This window comes from Bombina bombina, chromosome 5 (assembly GCF_027579735.1).
Source record: "Bombina bombina isolate aBomBom1 chromosome 5, aBomBom1.pri, whole genome shotgun sequence".
NCBI lineage: Eukaryota > Metazoa > Chordata > Amphibia > Anura > Bombinatoridae > Bombina > Bombina bombina.
In genome coordinates, this window is record NC_069503.1 from 972,903,827 (window position 1) to 972,927,985 (window position 24,159).

The following is a 24,159-nucleotide window of genomic DNA, read 5'->3' on the forward strand; positions in this document are numbered from 1 at the left end:
TTTAAAGGATGCGTATCTACATATTCCTATCCACAAAGATCATCATCAGTTCCTAAGGTTCGCCTTTCTGGACAAACATTACCAGTTTGTGGCTCTCCCATTCGGGCTAGCCACTGCTCCAAGGATTTTCACAAAGGTACTCGGGTCCCTTCTAGCGGTTCTAAGACCAAGGGGCATTGCAGTGGCACCTTACTTGGACGACATTCTGATACAAGCGTCGTCTCAAAGGCAAAGGCTCACACAGACATCGTTCTGGCCTTTCTCAGATCTCACGGGTGGAAGGTGAACATAGAAAAAAGTTCCCTGTCTCCGTCGACAAGAGTTCCTTTCTTGGGGACAATAATAGATTCTTTAGAAATGAAGATTTTCCTGACAGATGTCAGAAAGTCAAAGCTTCTAAACGCTTGTCAAGTTCTTCACTCTGTTCTACGACCTTCCATAGCTCAGTGCATGGAAGTAGTAGGGTTGATGGTTTCAGCAATGGACATAGTTCCTTTTGCGCGAATTCATCTAAGACCATTACAACTGTGCATGCTGAAACAGTGGAATGGGGACTATACAGACTTGTCTCCAGTGATTCAAGTAGATCAGAAGACCAGAGACTCACTCCGTTGGTGGCTGACCCAGGATCACCTGTCCTAGGGAATGAGCTTCCGCAGACCAGAGTGGGTCATCGTCACGACCGACGCCAGTCTATTGGGCTGGGGCGCGGTCTGGGACTCCCTGAAAGCTCAGGGTCTATGGTCTCGGGAAGAGTCTCTTCTCCCGATAAACATTCTGGAACTGAGAGCGATATTCAATACTCTCAGGGCTTGGCCTCAACTAGCAAAGGCCAGATTCATAAGATTCCAATCAGACAACATGACGACTGTTGCTTACATCAATCATCAGGGGGGAACAAGGAGTTCCCTGGCGATGAGAGAAGTGACCTAAATCTGCGATCCACATCCCAGGAGTGGAAAACTGGGAGGCGGATTATCTGAGTCGTCAGACATTCCATCCGGGGGAGTGGGAACTCCACCCGGAGGTATTTGCCCAGTTGACCCAATTATGGGGCATTCCAGACATGGATCTGATGGCGTCTCGTCAGAACTTCAAGGTTCCTTGCTACGGGTCCAGATCCAGGGATCCCAAGGCAACTCTAGTGGATGCATTGGTGGCGCCTTGGGCCTTCAACCTAGCTTATGCGTTTCCACCGTTCCCTCTCATTCCCAGGCTGGTAGCCAGGATCAAACAGGAGAAGGCCTCGGTGATTTTGATAGCTCCTGCGTGGCTACGCAGGACTTGGTATGCAGACCTGGTGAATATGTCATCGGCTCCACCATGGAAGCTACCTTTGAGACAGGATCTTCTAGTACAAGGTCCATTCGAACATCCAAACCTAGTTTCTCTCCAGCTGACGGCTTGGAAATTGAACGCTTGATTTTATCTAAGCGTGGGTTTTCGGATTCTGTGATAGATACTCTGGTACAAGTCAGAAAACCTGTGACTAGAAAGATTTACCATAAAATATGGAAAAAATATATCTGTTGGTGTGAATCCAAGGGATTCTCATGGAGTAAGATTAAAATTCCTAGGATCCTTTCCTTTCTCCAAGAAGGTTTGGATAAGGGATTGTCAGCAAGTTCTCTAAAGGGACAGATTTCTGCTTTATCTGTCTTGTTACACAAACGACTGGCAGCTGTGCCAGATGTTTAAGCTTTTGTTCAGGCTTTGGTCAGGATCAAGCCTGTTTACAGACCTTTGACTCCTCCCTGGAGTCTAAATTTAGTTCTTTCAGTTCTTCAAGGGGTTCCGTTTGAACCCTTACATTCCATAGATATCAAGTTGTTATCTTGGAAAGTTCTGTTTTTGGTTGCTATTTCTTCTGCTAGAAGAGTTTCTGAATTATCTGCTCTGCAGTGTAATCCGCCCTATCTGGTGTTCCATTCAGATAAGGTTGTTTTGCATACTAAACCTGGTTTCCTTCCAAAAGTTGTTTCCAACAAGAATATTAACCAGGAAATAGTTGTGCCTTCTTTGTGCCCGAATCCAGTTTCAAAGAAGGAACGTTTGTTACACAATTTAGATGTAGTCCGTGCTTTAAAGTTCTATTTAGAAGCAACAAAGGATTTCAGACAAACATCTTCTCTGTTTGTCGTGTATTCTGGCAAGAGGAGAGGTCAAAAAGCTACTGCTACCTCTCTTTCCTTTTGGCTGAAAAGCATCATCCGATTGGCTTATGAGACTGCCGGACTGCAGCCTCCCGAACGAATCACAGCTCACTCTACTAGGGCTGTGGCTTACACATGGGCCTTCAAGAACGAGGCTTCTGTTGATCAGATATGTAAGGCAGCGACTTGGTCTTCTCTGCACACTTTTGCCAAATTCTACAAATTTGATACTTTTGCTTCTTCGGAGGCTATTTTTGGGAGAAAGGTTTTGCAAGCCGTGGTGCCTTCTGTTTAGGTAACCTGATTTGCTCCCTCCCTTCATCCGTGTCCTAAAGCTTTGGTATTGGTTCCCACAAGTTATGGATGACGCCGTGGACCGGACACACCAATATTGGAGAAAAGAGAATTTATGCTTACCTGATAAATTACTTTCTCCAACGGTGTGTCCGGTCCACGGCCCGCCCTGGTTTTTTAATCAGGTTTGATAAATTTCTTTCTTTAACTACAGTCACCACGGCACCCTATAGTTTCTCCTTTTTTTCTCCTGTCTGTCGGTCGAATGACTGGGGAGGGCGGAGCCTGGGAGGGACTATATTGACAGCTTTTGCTGTGCTCTTTGCCATTTCCTGTTGGGGAGGAGAATATTCCCACAAGTTATGGATGACGCCGTGGACCGGACACACCGTTGGAGAAAGTAATTTATCAGGTAAGCATAAATTCTGTTTTTCGTTCTTTTCGAAATTTCAAAGGAAATTCCTTATCTTCCTCCTCCAGACAGGAGGGAAGCTATTCCCAATCTAAGTCCACTTGGAGACCCAATCAGTGGACCTAGGGTAAACAGTCTAAGAAGCCAGCTGCTGAATCCAAGTCAGCATGAAGGGCATGCCCCCGACCCAGGTCCAGATATGGTAGGGGGCAGATTTTCTTTCTTCACTCAAGGCTTGGATGCGGGATGTCCAAGATCCCTGGGCTATAGAGATAGTGTCTCAGGGATACAAGCTGGAATTCAAAATGTTTCCTCCTCGGGGGAGATTCCTTCTTTCCAGATTATCTGCAAACCAGACAAAGAAAGAGGCATTCTTGCACTGGTGTAAGAGACCTTGCTTCCTTGAGAGTAATTATTCCAGTTCCTGCCCAGGAACACGGGAAGGGTTTTTATTCAAATCTGTTTATGGTTCCCAAGAAAGGGGGAACTTTCAAACCGATATTAGATCTCAAGAGTATAAACAAGTCTCTCAGGGTCCCATCATTCAAGATGGAGACTATTCGTACTATTCTGCCATTGATCCAGGAGGGTCAATTCATGACGACAGTGGATTTAAAGAACACTTATCTTCCTGTTTCTATCCAAAGAGATCATCTCAACTTTCTGAGATTTACCTTTCTGGACAAGCATTTCCAGTTTGTGGCTATTCCATTCAGTTTAGACACGGCTCCCAGAATTTTCTCAAAGGTCCTGGGGTCTCTGCTAGCGGTTTTAAGACCGCGGGGCGTTGCAGTGGCGCCCTAACTGGACGACATTCTAATACAGGCTCCGTCTTGCCTTCTAGCAAGAGCTCATACAGACATAGTGCTAGCTTTCCTGAGGTCCCACGGGTGGAAGTTAAAACTGAAAAAGAGTTCGCTAGTTCCAAGGACAAGGGTAACTTTCTTAGGAACTCTAATAGTTTCTGTATTAATAAAGATTTTTCTGACAGAAGTCAGGATATCAAAGATTATAGAGATCTGTCAAGTTCTCCGGTCTACGCCTCGACCATCAGTAACTGACCTTTGCAATTAAACATGTTCAGGCAGTGGAAAGGCTGGACAGCTAGCTCAGCATGCTAAGGTGCTGTGACTGAGCTCTATAGCAACCCAAGGGTTACAGGTTCGATCCCCGACGAGGTCCACTCAGTCTTTTATTCTCCCGAGGTCAATAAAATGAGCAGTGCCTTGAGACCCTGACGGGTGATTAGCCATGCTTTACAAGTACCCAATACATATGTCATCTGAGTATTTTTTTTTTTTTTTTTTTATTTTTTTTTTATAACATTTTTATTGAGGAGTTGCATAATACAGTGGTTTGGGACACCAAAATGGGGAGAAAATACATATATAAGAAAACAAATAGACAAAAATTATGTATTCAGCGGTATGGAAAACATTCTGGTGGTTCTTGGTTGATTTTCCTCATTTTAGTCCCTTTAAAACATATTATGGACCGCTCTTGGATCCTTATTTATAATATATAGGAAACATGTAGGGATAAATAAGCATAAACAGAACATACACAAAACTGGATAACAAAATGTAGGATACAGGTTAGAACTCAAATATTCATGTCATATTTGATGTACAGGGTTGTACAATATCATAAAATAATTGACAAAACATTAATGTGCTTGAAAATGCTCTTATATTGATAAATCATGTTATTCATGAGTCATGGCAGAATACACATACACTGGCATATGCATCCCTGATAGAAATTATATTAAAATTGATCAGATATAGGAGACAGCTGTATTGGCCATAATTGGGGATAACTAAGAATTATAAGGCCAATCTATATTTAAGAGATATTTGGTATGCGCAGTTATGCCTAAGGGAAATTACTTCATTGCCATGTTCGCCCCTCAGTGTGAGAAAGACCGATCCATGTCTTTAAAATCTTATATGCAAATACAATTAGTGACACAGGGACCCAGCTGGGGAGCGTTAAGAAAACAAAAGATAATAATAAAAATAATACGAGTCAGTGTTGTGTAAGAGGCCAAAGTGCCACTATGCTATTCAGCTAAGCCTAATATTGGAAACTGAGGAGATGAGACATTCGGCAGATAAAGGGTTATATTCTACCGGTGTTTCTAATTGCGAGTGGGTCAGCACTTTCAATGTGTCCAGGACTGCTAAAGTGTGTGTGATAAACAGAATTAGCCTTAACATGTTACAATACCTGGGCTCTCAAGATTGAAAGTGAATTATCAGCGTTCATTTGGTAATGTTGCAATCAGGAGCGATCAGTACATTTATCTATCGCCAGTTACTACCCGCCGGTATTTGGTATTATTATAAACATTTTTTGCCATCGCATCAATACATGTAATAACCAGTCAACTTTTAAATATATAACAAAACATAAAGTAAAAGAAAGGGAGGCTTAACTATATATATTGGCAAGAGACGTTCCTCCAGAGAGTCCATAGGGAAAGTAAAATCTAAGCTAGCAGATAGTTAGCGGTTTACCCCAGTGAGCTCAGTCAGGTGTGATCTGCTTGGGAGGGGTATCTGCCGACTACCCCTCTCCTGTGGCTGGGAAGCGTCCATCACTGTGGGAGCAATAGGTATCCTTAATCAAAGAATATATTTTGTGTCCCTTTTTGATGTTACAGAGTTCTTGGTGAGCCTGTGGGGTACCGGGAGTCCTGAGTATGCAAAAATTGTCTCCATCGGCCTCATTTAGAGACAGAGGTTTTTTTTTTGTTTTTTTTTTAAATATTTTTTATTGAGGAAAAATTATTGGCATACACAATAAACTGCACAGCATAATACAAATGCTCTTCAAAAATACTTATACCAAGGAGTATCTTATAGGACACATCAACATAATAAGATAGAAAATAAAATACATGAGATGAGCAATAGGTATCATCCAAGAAGAGTAAAACCCAAGGCACATACTATAAGCGTATAGGTGATGTACAGTAACTTATCGGTAATTTACATGTTTGCTGTAGAGAATAGGGTAGGTTAAGGAAATACTAGCCAATAAGAAGAATTGAGCCCTCAAATTCATGCAGAAGGCCTCTCTTGGACCTCACATCATATAGAATAGTGACAATTATTGAGAGCAATCTGGTTTATAGGAGACCACTCATGGATCTCTTTAATGTAACCTCAGATTTTCTATTATTTAGCTATGCTTTTTGAGTAGGTATACTGAGTTAAAAATTTTGTAAGTTTGTATTTATCGGCGCCAGCTAAATAGAATCATGGTGTTGACATATTCTGTGTTATATATTTACTGTGTTGATCAGGCAGCTTATACAAAAAAATGAACAGTCTCAGGGCTATTTCTAGGGCAGTTCGGCAAGGGCAAGGATAAACTGTAACTGATTACATGACTGGGGAATATGTTATCAAAAATTGTACTACTAAAACTACTTACTAATATTTGCAGCCTTAACTTAAACTAAATAATATACTGCGCCCTCATTCACCTGTACTGGCTGGTTATGTAAGTATGCGCAGGATGTGCAGCCCCGGCCGCAAGCCCCACACCCCCGCACAATGAATTTATAATAACAATATAGCCATTTTGAGTTCTGTGTGAGAGTCACAATATCCAAAAATATATATTGCAAGGAAAAATATGCCCATATATATTAAAGTACAATTTGGGAAAGAGGATATATTATGCATGTAGCTAGAAGTAAGACCCTCACAATGGTATAAAACCCCTGAAAAATTCAGATTGTGGTACCTATTGAAAACCCTTAATATTATAGTATAGGGACTTGCTTATAAAACAGTAATTGCATTTAAACCATTCAACTTAGTGCTGTTAGGACATTGTAAAGAACCAAGCAAAACTTAATAATATGGTATAAAAAAACTGGCAAATGAAACAGTAACTGCATGTAAAGTATACAACTTAGAGCCGTTATGACAGTGTAAAGGACCAGGCTAACCAATTCCAGTGTTAATCCTTATGATCATATCATTAGGTTGCCAAATCTTATAAAGTCTGCGTCTGAACCAAGGAATAGTAAACAAATATTGTCTCTGATCTTGAATAGTGTCCCAGATGTACATCCTTTTGTCATTGCAGCAAGGGGTTTGCAAAATTTGTAAAGTTAGTAGGGGTCTTTGTGCTAGTGCCCACGTATCTATATGAGCTTGGGGCAAATGTTCCAAAAAGACTTTCGTGTCTGAATGTTCCTCAGCATGCATAAAAGCTGAGTGAGTCACAACTATAATTCCCCTGTCGCGCCCTGTATCTGCTGCATAGTCGGCAAGTTTCCATCTGGGCTCAACATTCACACTAACCTCGCCATGTTTCTCAGGCCCTGCGATGGCGCGCACCCCTTGTGTTTCAGTCAGGGTAGGTTTAAGACGCTGGGGCCCCAGAGCGTTAACGCTTAAGTGCGGCACCAAAACAGGGTCAACTGAAGTGTGTTGCCGAAGTGCCGTGGAACTTTCAGGGCGAAATGCTTCAGACAGCTGTTCTTCCAAAGCCGCATGGTGATCCGTGAGGAGATTCTGTAGCGCTTGTAACAGGGCGCTGATACAAGTCATGTCTTCTTCCATAGCAAGCGGCTGGTCGGCATATCAAACAGGAATCAGGAGCTGCGCTGGCACCTTCTTGGTACTGAATATTCAGCACTTTGTGTCGCTCGCATCTGACACTCAGTGCTGCTTAACGACAAGGCCTTGGTGTGCCTCGCCGGGGGGTAATATAAAAAGGCCTCAACCTTCCAAGCCGCTCCGGGCGCTCAAAACTGCAGAAATCTTGTCTATGTTAGGCTCATCAAATGCAGGTTCTGAAATTGGTTAGAGATCTGTATGGTTAGCTATAATTCGAGCCGTTTAGAAGGTTATTCCAAGTAGAGATATATAGGATGCAGGAGCAGAGTGGAAAAAAGCAGCCTATCATGGCTGCCACCCGGAAGTTCCCCCCAGAGACAGAGGTTTTGAGTTGTTTGCAGGTCGTGTAATGGGCGCTGCAGTGCTGGGATTGAGTGGCCAAGACTCCTGCATGGCCATGCAGTATGCAGCTATGTAACGATCCAGCTTATCAAGCCAGGTACTGCCGCAAGAGGGTTTGACACCATAAATTTTCACAAGGCAGGTGTTCAGTAGTTTAGGTCGTTCTGGGCTTTGTAGGCACTGTGATATGTTTTTAGAGAGATTTCCCCTTTCATCTGACTGCGGTATGGGGTCCAAGTGATCAAGTACTTTCTCATCCGACTGCCCGGTGAAGTGTATTAATTTGTCAGCCATGCCGGGGTTCTTCGACCAAGATGGCACAGCCTGTGAATTAAAGTCAGACGGAGCAGTTTTTCTGCTGTGTGGGTTGTTTGGTGATTTTTTTAGCAGAGTCTCGCTCCTCCGGCTGCGTCTGAGGGTATGTTTCATGTAGAAGCTTGTCCTCCTTCCTTTTTTCTCTCCAGTCTCCTTCTTTGGCAACGTGTTTTGCAATTTTTTGCGATGAGTCCCCAGTACTTGTATGTTTCAGCAGTATTGAAGTGTTCTCCACATGGTTTAGAGGTAGCGACCTGTTGTAGATTTTGAGAAGTAAGTTCTCTAATCTAGAGAAACGCTGGTCCAGGTCTCTTGCAAGATCTATTTCCCACGTGGTCATCATAACAGACTGGTCGTGCATACAATATTTTTGTGATAAAGGGTTGTGTTGTGTGAAATGATAGTAATATGGGGCAGATATATTTGAGCTTGATGACTGATGAGTGATAGAATGTGAAGAGGTTCAGTAAGCCAGTTTACCTGACGGCACTGATGACCCGGCTCTTCCCGGGGGGGGTGGTTGCCTAGTAGTAGGCCGCCGCCATAGGCCTTTATGTACCAATCTGGGTCCCCAGCGTCATTCAAACAGCAAAGAAAATAAATGTGGGGTCACAATTAACAAGATTGTGATGTCTTCAAACAATATATATTCAATCTTGCTGCTATTGTTTAATAATCGGCAGATTATTAAGGCTTCTGCTTGGAGCTCTCAGAATATGCGTCCTGTTCAGGACACTGCTTGGACACGCCCCCGTCATCTGAGTATTTTAAGGAGATTATGCAGACTTTTCTCCAATAATCCTGGATCTGGAGACAAGGAATTCTCTTCAGTGGTGGATGTCTCAAGATCAGCTCTCCCAGGGAACTTGGTTTCGCAGACCGTCCTGGGTGATTGTGACAACAGACGCCAGCCTTCGGGGCTGGGGTGCGGTCTGGGGTACCAGGAAGGTTCAGGGAGTATGGACTCAAGCGGAGTCTGTTCTCTCCATCAACATCCTGGAACTGAGGGTGATCTTCAATTCTCGCCTGGCCACAGTTGACCTCGGCTCAGTTCATCAGATTTCAGTCGGACAACATAACAAAAGTGGCTTACATCAATCATCAGGGAGGAACAAGGAGTTCCTTTGCGATGACAGAGGTAGCCAAGATAATTCGGTGGTCGGAAGCCCACTCTTGTTCTCTGTCGGCTATCCACATCCCTGGAGTGGATAATTGGGAGGCAGATTTCCTGAGCAGACAGAATTTTCATCCGGGCGAGTGGGAACTTTCTCCGGAACTAATCTCCAGTCTGGTTCTCAGATGGGGCAGCCGTAATTGGATCTCATGGCTTCTCGCCAGAATGCCAAACTTCCTTCACCCACATCTAGTTTCTCTGAAGCTAACTGCTTGGAGATCGAACGCTTAATTTTGTCTAAACAAGGTTTTTCTGATGCTGTTATTGAGACTTTAATTCAGGCTCGCAAACCGGTTACTTGAAAGTTTTACCATAAGATTTGGCATAAATATTTTCATTGGTGTGAATCCAAGGGCTACTCATGGAGTAAGGTTAGGATTTCCAGAATTTTGTCTTTTCTCCAAGAGAAGGGTTTATAGGGTCAGATTTCGGCCTTGTCTGTTCTGTTACATAAACGTTTGGCAGATGTTCAATCCTTTTGTCAGGCTCTGGTTAGGATCAGGCCTATGTTTAAGCCTATTGCTCCTCCATGGAGTCTTAATTTAGTTCTTAATGTTTTTGCAAGGGGCTCCATTTGAGCCTATGCATTCCTTAGATATTAAATTACTATCTTGGAAAGTTTTATTTCTTGTTGATATTTCTTCTGCGTAGAGTGTCTGAACTCTCGGCTTTGCAATGCTCTTCTCCTTATCTTATATTCCATGCAGATTAGGTAGTTTTGCGTACCAACTTAGGTTTTCTTCCTAAGGTTACTTCTGATCGTAACATTATTCAGGAAATTGTTGTACCTTCTTTATGTCCTAATCCTTCTTCTCAGAAGGAACGTCTCTTGCACAATCTAAATGTGGTTTGTGCTTTCAAGTTCTATTTACAGGCGACCAAGGACTTCCGTCAGTCTTCTTCGTTGTTTGTTGTTTTCTCAAGACAACGTAACGGTCAGAAAGCTACGGCTATTTTGCTTTCTTTTTGGCTGAGGAGTATCATCCGATTTGCATATGAAACTGCTGGAAAGCTGCCTCCTGAGAGGGTTGCGCCTCATTCCACTAGGACTGTTGCTTCCTCATGGGCTTTTAAAAACGAAGCTTCTGTGGAACAGATTTGCAAGGCTGCAACTTAGTCCTCTCTTCACGCTTTTTTTTTTTTAAAAAAAGTTCTACAAATTTGACACTTTTGCCTCGGCTGAGGCAGCTTTTGGCAGTGGTGCCTTCCGTTTAGGTTCCCTGTCTTGTCCCTCCCTTATCATCCGTGTACTCTAGCTTTAGTATTGTATCCCACAAGTAAGGATGAAATCCGTGGACTCATCGTGTCTTTAAAAAGAAAAGAAAATTTATGCTTACCTGATAAATTTTGTTTCTTTTTAGACACGATGAGTCCACGGCCCGCCCTGTTCTATGAGACCGGTTATTAATTTTTGTAAACTTCAGACACCTCTGCACCTTGGATTTTCCTTTCTCTTCCTAACTTCGGTCAAATGACTGGAGTGGGAGGGAGGGGAGGAGCTATATATATACAGCTCTGCTATGGTGCTCTTTGCCGCCTCCTGCTGACCAGAAGGCGTAATCCCACAAGTAAGGATGAAATCCGTGGACTCTTCATGTCTAAAAAGAAACAAATTTATCAGGTAAGCATACATTTTCTTTTTTCTTTATAGAAAGCAGACCGGCGATCTTCCGCCCGCAGCTCCTGCTATCGTTAGCATATCGATAACGAATCCAGCTTCCTCCAATTGTTGCGTTCCCCCTTTGCGTCCAGCTCATGGGCAACACACCTATTGGAGGAAGCCGGATTTGTCATCGCTGTGCTAACTACAGCAGGAGCTGCGGGCGGAGGATCACCGGTCTGCTTTCCATAAAAAGGAGGTAAGTATTTTTAAAAAGAAGCTTCAATGTAAAGTTTAATGAATGAAAGTGCCCCTGTTTTTAGATACCAGGCACTTATTCATTAAACTTTACATTCACTTTAATAATAGAAAGTTTTGTTGCATGTTTTGCCTCCACCTATAATATAAAATTAAGTTTGTAAACTATCAATGGATTTCTAAACAAATAAAATAAGATGGGATCATCTCCCTCCTAATTTAAAGTACCTTTTTATAAAATAGTATATCATGGTAAGGACTGTACCTACAGTAACCAAAAGTGCCACACAGACGAGTTTTGTTTATTTAAGATGTCTGCTGAAATTTCAGACATAGGGGCAGATTTGTCAATGTCTGTCCGACATGACACGCTGTCGGCATTTAACATTGCACAAGCAGTTCACCAGAACTTCTTGTGCAATGCCGCCCCCTGCAGATTCGCGGCCAATCAGCCGCTAGCAGGGGGTGTCAATCAGCCCGATCGTATTGGATCGGGCAGATTGCAGACCACAGCCTCAGAAGCAGTGGACTAGCTGTGTCTTAATACCACTGCTTCATAACTGCTGTTTTTTTTTTTTTTTCTACAAACCCCCAAGACTTACACTGTTGGGAAGGTTAGGCGATTACCTTTCCAACAGTGGGTCTTGGGGGCCTGTAGCTGCTTAGATACCTGAGATACAGGCTTCTAAGCAGCATGCCCCCTCCTCCTATACTTAACATTGTTAAGTATAAATAAAGTTGTGCGGTGACGTCATCACGTGAGGCCCTGGCGATGCCTGTCACTCTACAGGCACGATCGCCGGGGTAGGATCGGTTAGGAGCCCCCAGATCTCCCTCAAGGTGGGAGAGTGCTCATGAAGGCTCTGAGCCGTCATTAGCACCAGAGTGAGAAACTCTGTGATGGCTCAGAGCCGTCATTAGCACTCAAAGGGTTAAAGGGATAGTAAACAGAAAAAAAATAATTTATGATTCAGATAGAACATACAATTTTAAACAACTTTCCAATTTACTTCTATTATCAAATTTGCTTCATTCTCTTGTTATCCATTGCTGAAGGAACATAACTGCACCACTGGCAGCTAGCTGAACACATCTAGTCAGCCAATCACAAGAGACAAATGAGTGCAGGCACCAATTAGCAGCAGCTCCCACTGGAGTATGATATGTGCGTATTCTTTTTCTCTTGTTAAGTGTATCCAGTCCACGGATCATCCATTACTTGTGGGATATTCTCCTTCCCAACAGGAAGTTGCAAGAGGATCACCCACAGCAGAGCTGCTATTTAGCTCCTCCCCTCACTGCCATACCCAGTCATTCTCTTGCAACTCTCAACAAAGATGGACGTAGTAAGAGGAAATTGGTGTATTATAGTTAGTTTTTTAACTTCAATCAAAAGTTTGTTATTTTTAAATAGTACCGGAGTGTACTGTTTCATCTCAGGCAGCATTAGAAGAAGAATCTGCCTGTGATTTCTATGATCTTAGCAGAAGTAACTAAGATCCACTGCCGTTCTCACATATTCTGAGGAGTGAGGTAACTTCAGAGGGGGAATGGCGTGCAGGTTTTCCTGCAATAAGGTATGTGCAGTTAATATATTTCTAGGGATGGAATTTGCTAGAAAAATGCTGCTGATACCGGATTAATGTAAGTTAAGCCTTAAATGCAGTGATAGCTACTGGTATCAGGCTTATTAACAGAGATACATACTCTTATAAAAGTGTAATATAAAACGTTTGCTGGCATGTTAATCGTTTTTATATATATTTGGTGACTTATTGGGGCCTAGTTTTTTTCCACATGGCTGGTTTGATTTTTGCCTAGAGACAGTTTCCTGAGGCTTTACACTGTTGCAATATGAGTGGGAAAGGCCTATTTTAGTGCTTTTCTGTGCAGCTAAAAATACTGACAGAGACATTCAGCTTCCCTCTGCATGATACAGGACATCTGTGAAGGTCTCAAAAGGCTTCAAAGTCGTGTTTGAGGAGGGTAACAATCACAGTAGACTGTGGCAGTTGTTGTGACTGTGTTTAAAAAACGTTTTTGTCATGCATTATTCTGTTTTTGTTATTAAGGGGTTAATCATCCATTTGCAAGTGGGTGCAATGCTCTGCTGACTTGTTACATACACTGTAAAAATTTTGTTAGTGTAACTGCCTTTTTTCACTGTTATTTCAAATTCTGTCAAAATTTGTTTCTCTTAAAGGCACAGTAACGTTTTTTATATTGCTTGTTAACTTGCTTTAAAGTGTTTTCCAAGCTTGCTAGTCTCATTGCTAGTCTGTACAAACATGTCTGAAACAGAGGATACTTGTTCATTAGGTTTAAAAGCCATGGTGGAGCCCCATAGGAGAATGTGTACTAAATGTATTAATTAATTAATCAGTCTTTATCTATAAAAAGAATTGTCTGTCGAGGGGGAAGTTATGCCGACTAACTCTCCCCACGTGTCGGACCCTTCGCCTCCCGCTCAAGGGACGCACGCTAATATGGCGCCAAGTACATCAGGGACGCCCATAGCGATTACTTTGCAGGACATGGCTGCAATCATGAATAATACCCTGTCAGAGGTATTATCCAGATTGCCTGAATTGAGAGGCAAGCGCGATAGCTCTGGGGTTAGACGAGATACAGAGCGCGTAGATGCTGTAAGAGCCATGTCTGATACTGCGTCACAATATGCAGAACCTGAGGACGGAGAGCTTCAGTCTGTAGATGACGTCTCTGATTCGGGGAGACCTGATTCAGAGATTTCTAATTTTAAATTTAAGCTTGAGAACCTCCGTGTATTGCTTGGGGAGGTATTAGCTGCTCTGAATGACTGTGACACAATTGCAGTGACAGAGAAATTGTGTAGGCTGGATAAATACTATGCAGTGCTGGTGAGTACTGATGTTTTTCCAATACCTAAAAGGCTTACAGAAATTATTAGTAAGGAGTGGGATAGGCCCGGTGTGCCCTTTTCCCCACCTCCTATATTTAGAAAAATGTTTCCAATAGATGCCACTACACGGGACTTATGGCAGACTGTCCCTAAGGTGGAGGGAGCAGTTTCTACTTTAGCAAAGCGTACCACTATCCCTGTTGAGGACAGTTGTGCTTTTTCAGATCCAATGGATAAAAAATTGGAGGGTTACCTTAAGAAAATGTTTATTCAACAAGGTTTTATTTTACAGCCCCTTGCATGCATTGCACCTGTCACTGCTGCGGCGGCGGCATTCTGGTAAGAGGCCATCCATACAGCTCCATTGACTGAAATTGTTGACAAGCTTAGAACTCTTAAGCTAGCTAACTCATTTGTTTCTGATGCCATTGTTCATTTGACTAAACTAACGGCTAAGAATTCCGGATTCGCCATCCAGGCGCGTAGGGCGCTATGGCTCAAATCCTGGTCAGCTGATGTGACTTCAAAGTCTAAATTACTCAACATTCCTTTCAAGGGGCAGACCTTATTCGGGCCTGGTTTGAAAGAAATTATTGCTGACATTACTGGAGGTAAGGGTCATACCCTTCCTCAGGACAGGGCCAAATCAAAGGCCAAACAGTCTAATTTTCATGCCTTTCGAAATTTCAAGGCAGGTGCAGCATCAACTTCCTCTGCTTCAAAACAAGAGGGAACTTTTGCTCAATCCAAGCAGGCCTGGAAACCTCCTTGTAATGGGAGTGATCCATCCAGTTCCGCGGACGGAACAAGGACAGGGGTTTTATTCAAATCTGTTTGTGTTTTCCAAAAAAGAGGGAACCTTCAGACCAATTTTGGATTTAAAGATCCTAAACAAATTCCTCAGAGTTCCGTCATTATGATCCAAGAGGGTCAGTACATGACCACAGTGGACTTAAAGGATGCCTACCTTCACATTCCGATTCACAAGAATCATCATCAGTTCCTGAGGTTTGCCTTTCTAGACAGGCATTACCAATTTGTAGTTCTTCCATTCGGGTTGGCTCCTAAGACCGCGAGGCATAGCGGTGGCTCCTTACCTGGACGATATCCTGATACAGGCGTCAAGCTTTCAAATTGCCAAATCTCATACAGAGATAGTTCTGGCATTCCTGAGGTCGCATGGGTGGAAAGTGAACGAAGAAAAGAGTTCTCTATCTCCTCTCACGAGGGTTTCCTTCCTAGGGACTCTAATAGATTCTGTAGAAATGAAAATTTACCTGACGGAGTCCAGGTTATCAAAACTTTTAAATGCTTGCCGTGTTCTTCACTCCATTCCGCGCCCCACGGTGGCTCAGTGCATGGAAGTAATTGGCTTAATGGTAGCGGCGATGGACATAGTGCCATTCGCGCGCCTGCATCTCAGACCGCTGCAATTATGCATGCTCAGTCAGTGGAATGGGGATTACACAGATTTGTCCCCGCTACTAAATCTGGATCAGGAAACCAGAGATTCTCTTCTCTGGTGGTTATCTCGGGCCCATCTGTTCGCTGACCAGATTGGACAATTGTAACAACAGATGCCAGCCTTCTAGGTTGGGGTGCAGTCTGGAACTCCCTGAAGGCTCAGGGTTCATGGACTCAGGAGGAGAAACTCCTCCCAATAAATATTCTGGAGTTAAGAGCAATATTCAATGCTCTTCTGGCTTGGCCTCAGCTAGCAACACTGAGGTTCATCAGATTTCAGTCGGACAACATCACGACTGTGGCTTACATCAACCATCAAGGGGGAACCAGGAGTTCCCTAGCAATGTCAGAAGTCTCCAAGATAATTCGCTGGGCAGAGACTCACTCTTGCCACCTGTCAGCGATCCATATCCCAGGTGTAGAGAACTGGGAGGCGGATTTTCTAAGTCGTCAGACTTTTCATCCGGGGGAATGGAAACTCCATCCGGAGGTGTTTGCTCAATTCGTTCTCCATTGGGGCAAACCAGAATTGGATCTCATGGCGTCTCGCCAGAACGCCAAGCTTCCTTGTTACGGATCCAGGTCCAGGGACCCAGAAGCGGCACTGATAGATGCTCTAGCAGCGCCTTGGTTCTTCAACCTGGCTTATGTGTTTCCACCGTTTCCTCTGCTCCCTCGTCTGATTGCCAAAATCAAACAGGAAAGAGCATCGGTGATATTGATAGCGCCTGCGTGGTCATGCAGGACCTAGTATGCAGACCTAGTGGACATGTCATCCTTTCCACCATGGACTCTGCTTCTGAGACAAGACCTTCTAATACAAGGTCCTTTCAATCATCCGAATCTACTTTCTCTGAGACTGACTGCATGGAGATTGAACGCTTCATCCTATCAAAGCGTGGCTTCTCCGAGTCAGTAATTGATACCTTAATACAGGCACGAAAGCCTGTCACCAGGAAAATTTACCACAAGATATGGCGTAAATATCTTCATTGGTGTGAATCCAAGAATTACTCATGGAGTAGGGTTAGGATTCCTAGGATATTGTCCTTCCTCCAAGAGGGTTTGGACAAAGGATTATCAGCTAGTTCTTTAAAGGGACAGATTTCTGCTCTGTCTATTCTTTTACACAAGCGTCTGACAGAAGTTCCAGACGTTCAGGCATTTTGTCAGGCTTTAGTTAGAATTAAGCCTGTGTTTAAACCTGTTGCTCCTCCATGGAGCTTAAACTTGGTTCTTAAAGTTCTTCAAGGGGGTCCGTTTGAACCCCTTCATTCTATTGATATCAAACTTCTTTCATGGAAAGTTCTTTTTCTGATGGCTATTTCCTCGGCTCGAAGAGTCTCTAAGTTATCTGCCTTACATTGTGATTCTCCTTGTCTGATCTTTCATTCAGATAAAGTTGTTCTGCGTACAAAACCTGGGTTTTTACCTAAGGTGGTTTCTAACAAGAATATCAATCAAGAGATTGTTGTTCCATCATTATGTCCTAATCCTTCTTCAAAGAAGGAACGTCTTTTGCATAATCTAGACGTAGTCCGTGACTTGAAGTTTTACTTACAGGCTACTAAAGATTTTCGCCAAACATCTAACCTGTTTGTTGTTTACTCTGGACAGAGGAGAGGTCAGAAGGCCTCGGCAACCTCTCTTTCTTTTTGGCTTCGGAGTATAATCAGTTTAGCCTATGAGACTGCTGGACAGCAGCCTCCTGAAAGGATTACAGCTCTTTCTACTAAGAGCTGTGGCTTCCACCTGGGCCTTTAAAAATGAGGCCTCTGTTGAACAGATTTGCAAGGCTGCAACTTGGTCTTCCCTTCATACTTTTTCCAAATTTTCCAAATTTGATACTTTTGCTTCTTCGGAGGCTGTTTTTGGGAGAGAGATTCTACAGGCAGTGGTTCCTTCCGTTTAAGTTCCTGCCTTGTCCTTCCCATCATCCGTGTACTTTAGCTTTGGTATTTGTATCCCACAAGTAATGGATGATCCGTGGACTGGATACACTTAACAAGAGAAAACATAATTTATGCTTACCTGATAAATTTATTTCTCTTGTAGTGTATCCAGTCCACGGCCCGCCCTGTCCTTTTCAGGCAGGTCTAAATTTTAATTAAACTACAGTCACCACTGCACCCTATGGTTTCTCCTTTCTCGGCTTGTTTCGGTCGAATGACTGTATATGGCAGTGAGGGGGAGGAGCTATATAGCAGCTCTGCTGTGGGTGATTCTCTTGCAACTTCCTGTTGGGAAGGAGAATATCCCGTGGACTGGATACACTACAAGAGAAATTAATTTATCAGGTAAGCATAAATTATGTTTTTTTAACTAGGAATACTAAGAAAACAAAGCACATTTGAAAATAGAAGTGAATTTAAAAGTGTCTTAAAATGACATGCTCTATATGAATCAGGCAAGTTTAATTTTGACTTTCCTATCCCTTTAACCTTATTGTACTGCCTAAGATTTCACTTAAAGGGATACTAAACCCATTTTTTTTCTTTAATGATTCAGATAGAACATGTGATTTTGAGCAATTTTCTAATTTACACCTATTAATTTTTCTTCCTTCTCTTGCTGTCTTTTTTTGAAAAAGCAGAAATGTAAGGTTAGGAGCTGGCCTATTTTTTGTTGAGCCCCTGGGTAGAGCTTGCCGATTGATTTGCTACATTTAGCCACCAATCAGCAAGTGCTACTCAGGTGCTGAACCAAAAATGGGCTGGCTCTTAAGCTAACAATCCTGCATTTTCAAATAAAGATAGCATGAGAACAAAGATAAATAGATAATAGAACTAAATTAGAAAGTTGCTTAAAATTGAATGCTCTATCTGAATCATTAAAGAACAATTTTGTGTTTCATGTCCCTTTTAAAGATAGGAAATTGAAGACAAAATCTAAATGGTAAATCCGCCACGTGGATGTAATTGCCCCCAAACCTCTCTAACCAAGCATAAATTAGGTTTTGTCTAAATGTTTTCATTGTATTAGTGTTGTATAACACCTCATTGATACATTTTTAAAATAGTTCTCACTTGTGTTTGGAGCCAATTATTCTCTATCATGGTGTATAGACAGAACCCTTTACAAAGAAATTGAGACCAGATCTGTGCATCCATAAATTGTTTTTTTTTTCTCTGAGAATTCTAGGGTTTTTGAAACCAGAGAAGGAGAAGTCAACATATGGCCTCTCAGTATTAATATTATGGCTCATTTAGCTGACAAAAAAGTGTGCATTGGTATAAGAGGAATTGCAAGAGAACTATTAATTTATCTCAAGTCTGACTGGAGTGTGGCAAAAGACACATTGTCAAAACATCCATCCATCGTCTGTATTTTAATAAGGATACCAATGTAGCTTATTTATAGAAACAATACCCACCTTCTATGATTCAATTGTTATCCACATTATATCTGAAAATATCTACAATAGCCTTGTGGTATTAACATAATCTCTGTCACCTACTTCACATTGATGGTTCTTTTTAAGTCATGTTTAGGTTCACCTGGCAGTGATAAAGCCTGGGTCTATCTGCTCTAATTAAATCCAATGGCCACATTTGGTTAATGGGGGCAATTACTCTTTCCCACAGGGCTAGTGGGGTTTGGATACATTTTAATAAAAAAATAATATATATATTATTTAAAACTGTATTTTTTGTTTACTCAGATTCTATTTTTTCTTCTTATTGCATTCTAAATGAAGAACTGAAACTATTCAGTATGGCAAATGTGCAAAAAATAGAGAAAATAGTGAATTGAGTTAATGCTTTTTCACAGCACTATATGTTTCGAATTTTCCATTTTCATTTATTAATGACCTTATTCCTTATGTGCCAAATATTTAATCCATGGGTGTCCGAGAGGGCTCTGGTGCTTTACATAAAATGCATTGTAACTAGCTTTACCAGACAAGGGGATGACAATATTTTAGTTGATGTATTTGTATTGGGAATTATATTAATATTTCTTGTTTTTTGTTTTGTATAGAAATTTAAAGACTGATCGTGCTACACCAGCAGAAGTAGCTTCATATTACAAACAATATGTGAAGGTAATGGGTCTTCAGAGAAATTTTATTGACAACACCTACATTACCTCTGTGACCAAACCCTTTAGAGAACAGGATGAATCTGGAAGCCATGATAATGAAGATGCTTCATCCGAGCCGTGCATCCAAAAAGAAAACGATCAGTCTGTTTTAAAGAAAAATTGGGAAATCCAAGGCTACCAAAGAGCTGCTGATGACTCTCATCAGTCCTTCTGTCTTTTTGCTGAAACACTGGTTCTTGCCACAGGAACATTTGATGCACCTGCTCGACTTGGAGTAAATGGAGAGGACCTGCCTTATGTGTCACATTCAGTTACAGAATTTGAGTCAGCTGTTATTAAAGGAAAGCTAAATGGAATAGTAGACCCCATTTTGATAGTGGGAGCTGGACTCACTGCAGCTGATGCGGTACTATGTGCTTACAACAATAAGATTCCTGTGATACATGCTTTCCGAAGGAGAATAAATGATCCAAGTTTGATTTTTAAGCAATTGCCTAAAAAACTCTATCCAGAATACCACAAGGTGTACCATATGATGTGTACGCAAACCTATTCAACAGGCTCCAAACTGCACCCAACGTACACAAGCTATCCTGAGCACTTTGTGTTTTCTTTTAACCATGACATGGAGTGTGTTTTGCAAAGTAATTCAGGATTAAAGAAAGTCTTAAAAGTATCAATGGCTTTAGTATTAATAGGTTCCCATCCCAATCTTTCATTCTTGAAAGAAATGGGTAGAAGTCTTGGGCATAATCCCAATCAGAATATTACCTGTAAAAGTAATCCAGTTGAGATTGATCCGTTCACTTATGAAGCCATCAAGGAACCTAATCTTTTTGCACTGGGGCCTCTTGTAGGGGACAATTTCATTCGGTTTTTAAAAGGTGGGGCACTTGCTATAACCCGATGTCTAGAAATACGGCAGAAGACGAAAAGACAAGATATTGTTGAAGCTAGTGTCAATGATAGCGTTTCTTAGGGATCCAGAAAAAGAATCCAGGCCTGTCTGCTGCATTTCATTCCCAAAGACATTACCTTACATGCCATTTGAGATCTGCAAATTTGTAGATATCATCTGAATTGCAAGACTTGAAAAAAGAACATGTTTTACATAGACCTTCAACAATGCACTAAAAGACTGTTTTGTTGTAATAGCCAAGTTCTCTCATACACAGAAAAAAAATACATTTACTACATATTTTAAATAGTAACTTTTCTTAGATTCATTCTTTCAATGTACAGTATTTGTATTTGAATGAAATCATTAGGCTGGGATATCCTCAAATCTAAATTTAGATTTATTACCATGACACTAATATTTTCCATGTTTGTTATATGAAATTGTTATTTTCTTATATAAAAAAATCATTATTTTTTTTTTAATCTTACAATGTTGATAGCAGACATGGTACTATTTGATTTAATGTTATTTACAAAATATATATATCCTTTTATATGTATATACATATATCTATAGCAAGGAATAGCAAATTATTAGTCACAATACTGTTTTACATAAAAAAAGGTATTATATAAGTGCTCTTATAAAGATATCCTGATTAACGTGAGTTTTAGATTGCTGTTGTTAAAATAACATTAGCAAGCTAAAAATGTAAAGAAAGGATCTTTACGTTCAGTTTTGCATATATATCTTATATGTACAGGCAGTCCCCAGGTTACGAACAAGATTCTGTAGGTTTGTTCTTAAGTTAAATTTATATGTAAGTTGGAACAGGCACTTATTTTTAGGTGAAACTCTAGCCAAACATTTTTTTTAGTTTTGGATAGCATAGGGAAAAGTTTGTTTTGCTCTCTGAGCCCGTGTTCAGAAAATTTCACATCACTTTCTGTCCTTGTGACAATTGGATTTTGGGTTATCCTGGAAAGAAGGATTGGTGATTAAGCTCTATTTTCTCCGTTTGTAAGTGCGAGTTGTACTTAAGTTGGATGTCTGTAACCCGGGGACTGCCTGTAGTTGGGTTAAAAACAAAAAGAGACCTTACAGACATATTCAATATGTCCAAAAAGCTGCTAAAACTACTATTGTTTAAAGCCAATGCTGCATTTCTTTTCGAAAATAGTCCTACATAATAAAATAGTTATTATATTGGGTAACTTTTAACAACCAAATATATTTTAAATATCTTATGTGTATGTATTTATTTATACACACGCACATATATCTATCTATCTATCTATCTATATATAAAACACTTTAAAAGTTTTAATTAGCACTATCCATTTTTAAATATATACTGCTTAAACAATGCTTTGCTTGAAATCTAAATTATTTTAAAGAATAGTGCCATAAACTTAAAGGGACATTAAACATATGAAATTGTGCTTGTCCAATACTCCTTAAAAGGGGCAAAAAAGCAAATTTTGTAACCTAGGTCTTCTTTAAAGTGTTGTAAATTGCCTAAACCAGCTACTGGTTTTCAGCATTTTGAAGAAGTACCTAGATTACATTTTGTTTTGTTTTTTGCACACAAGTAAGAGTTTTTAAAGGGGCATTATAGTGAAAATTGACATGCACAGAAATGCATTTTGTTTAGAAGCATTTTGTCATACACATGTATAAACAAAACGTGCTGTGCAAGCAACATACAATCTGTATACAGCATGCACCTGCATTGACGCTTCTGCCGAGAGACCCAATGTTTAATTTGAGTCCAATTTTTCTGCGAATAACCTACCTAAACCTCAGTCTGCCCAAATCTCCAATCCAGCTCTGCCCACTTCCTGCCCATCTTGAATTGACATGACATGATTTTGCCCCAGAGCTCCCTGACTAAGCCACCAGCCTCCCTATCCTTCATAGTTTTCAAGGAAATGTTGGGGGTTAAAGAGCCATTATAATCGAAAAATTACATACTCTTATCCATTAGAGCATGTCATTGTAAGACTATTGCCCCCACAGTACTGTGTGCTTAACCCCTGTAAATGGGTTAAACACGCAGTAGAAGTGCCCCTCAGGACCCACAGAGCACTGCTGGTCCTGAGTGGAACTCGCCACCGATCCAATCAGCAAAGCTAGTCGCACAACTCAGATGTGCAACTAGCGCTGCTGATTGGATCAGCAGTGTTTTCCTTTCGGGACCAGTGCACTGCGAGTCCCAAGCTGTGCTTTTACTGGATGTTTAAAGACACAGTACTGCAAGCTGTCATTGAAACAGTGAGAGATTTTGCTAGAAACATTTTTCTAATTTACACCTAATGTCCCTTTAAGAAAGATAAGGCAGAAATTAAAATGACCAAGATTTATCTGCTGCCAGTTTGATGCCTGGATCCTCCAGCTGTTATATTACATTAATGTTAAAGGGACAGTCTAACTTGAAAATTGTTGTTTATAAGATAGAAAATCCCTTTATTACCAATTCCCTAGTTTTGCATAACCAACACAGTTATATAAATATACTTTTTACCTCTTTGACTACCTTGTATCTAAGCCTCTGCAAACTGCCCCCTTATCTCAGTGCTTTTTACAAACCTGTATTTTACCCAATTAGTGCTGGTTCCTACATATTTCCACGAGTGTGAGCACAGTGTTATCTATATGGCACACATGAACTAGCACTGTTTGGCTGTGAACAACTAATAAAATGCACTGAGATAATAGGCGGCCTGCAGGGGTTTCGAAACAAGCAGAGATTTTGAGGTTTAGACGTTATAAAGTATATTAATATAACAACATTGGTTGTGCAAAGCTGGGGAATGGATAGTAAAGGCGGTATCTATCTTTGTAAAGTGCCCTTTACAAGTTTAATTACTATTAATAATGCTAGTCTAATTCCAAGTTTAAATTATAACATGCAGGGTTTTATGCGCACTAGCACTTGTAGGAATCAAGAAATAAGCACTTTCTTTGCTCTAAGGTGAAGATGTAATTTTAGCCTTAAACTGAATAGAAAATAAAAATAGAAAAGAAAATACATATGCTGTATGTCATAATGGTTTACCTGGGAAACTTTTCCACACTACTAAATATTTTGCTGTCTGTATTCATTAAAAAAAAATGTTTATTTGGTTTATAACTTAATTTGCTGTGCAAAAATATGTTTGTAGAGGTGAAAGTTTCTGCAATGTAAAAGTTATATGAGGAATAAAATAGAATTATTGTTAACCTTTTGTTCTGTACAGCTGACTGTGATTTAATACATACATTTACATATTTGTACATAAATAAAACATACACCACTTGCTTATAACAATGTTATGTTCCTTATGCTATTTCAGCCATAGTTAGCATTGAAATCGTTACCATACAGTTGCATAAATAATTATACCGCATAACACCAAAACGAAAGCGGATTTCTTTCCAAAGGCATGGAGAGTCCACAACTTCATTCATTACTGTTGGGAATATCAATACCTGACCACCAGGAGGAGGCAAAGACACCCCAGCCAACGGCTATAAATATCCCTCCCACTTCCCCTATCCCCCCAGTCATTCTTTGTCTTTCGTCACTAAAGGAGGATGGCAGAGAAAGTGTTAGAAGAAGATATTTCTTTAATGGGTATTTTCTCTTCAAGTAAGGACTGTTTTTTTAATACTAGTAGCCATGTTATTTTTTTAGTGAAA

The 24,159-nt window shown here is 40.9% G+C and overlaps 1 protein-coding gene across 1 annotated transcript in view; it reads left to right on the forward strand.

The window, feature by feature from the left end:
- OSGIN2 (oxidative stress induced growth inhibitor family member 2) overlaps positions 1 to 23,700 on the forward strand; it is a 185,326-nt gene extending 161,626 nt beyond the window's left edge. The window contains exon 6 of the mRNA XM_053715185.1: positions 19,515 to 23,700. Coding sequence (XP_053571160.1) covers positions 19,515 to 20,556 — 1,042 coding nt within the window. The 3' untranslated portion in view covers positions 20,557 to 23,700. The remainder of the gene's footprint in view (positions 1 to 19,514) is intronic.
- Positions 23,701 to 24,159: the final 459 nt, after the last annotated feature.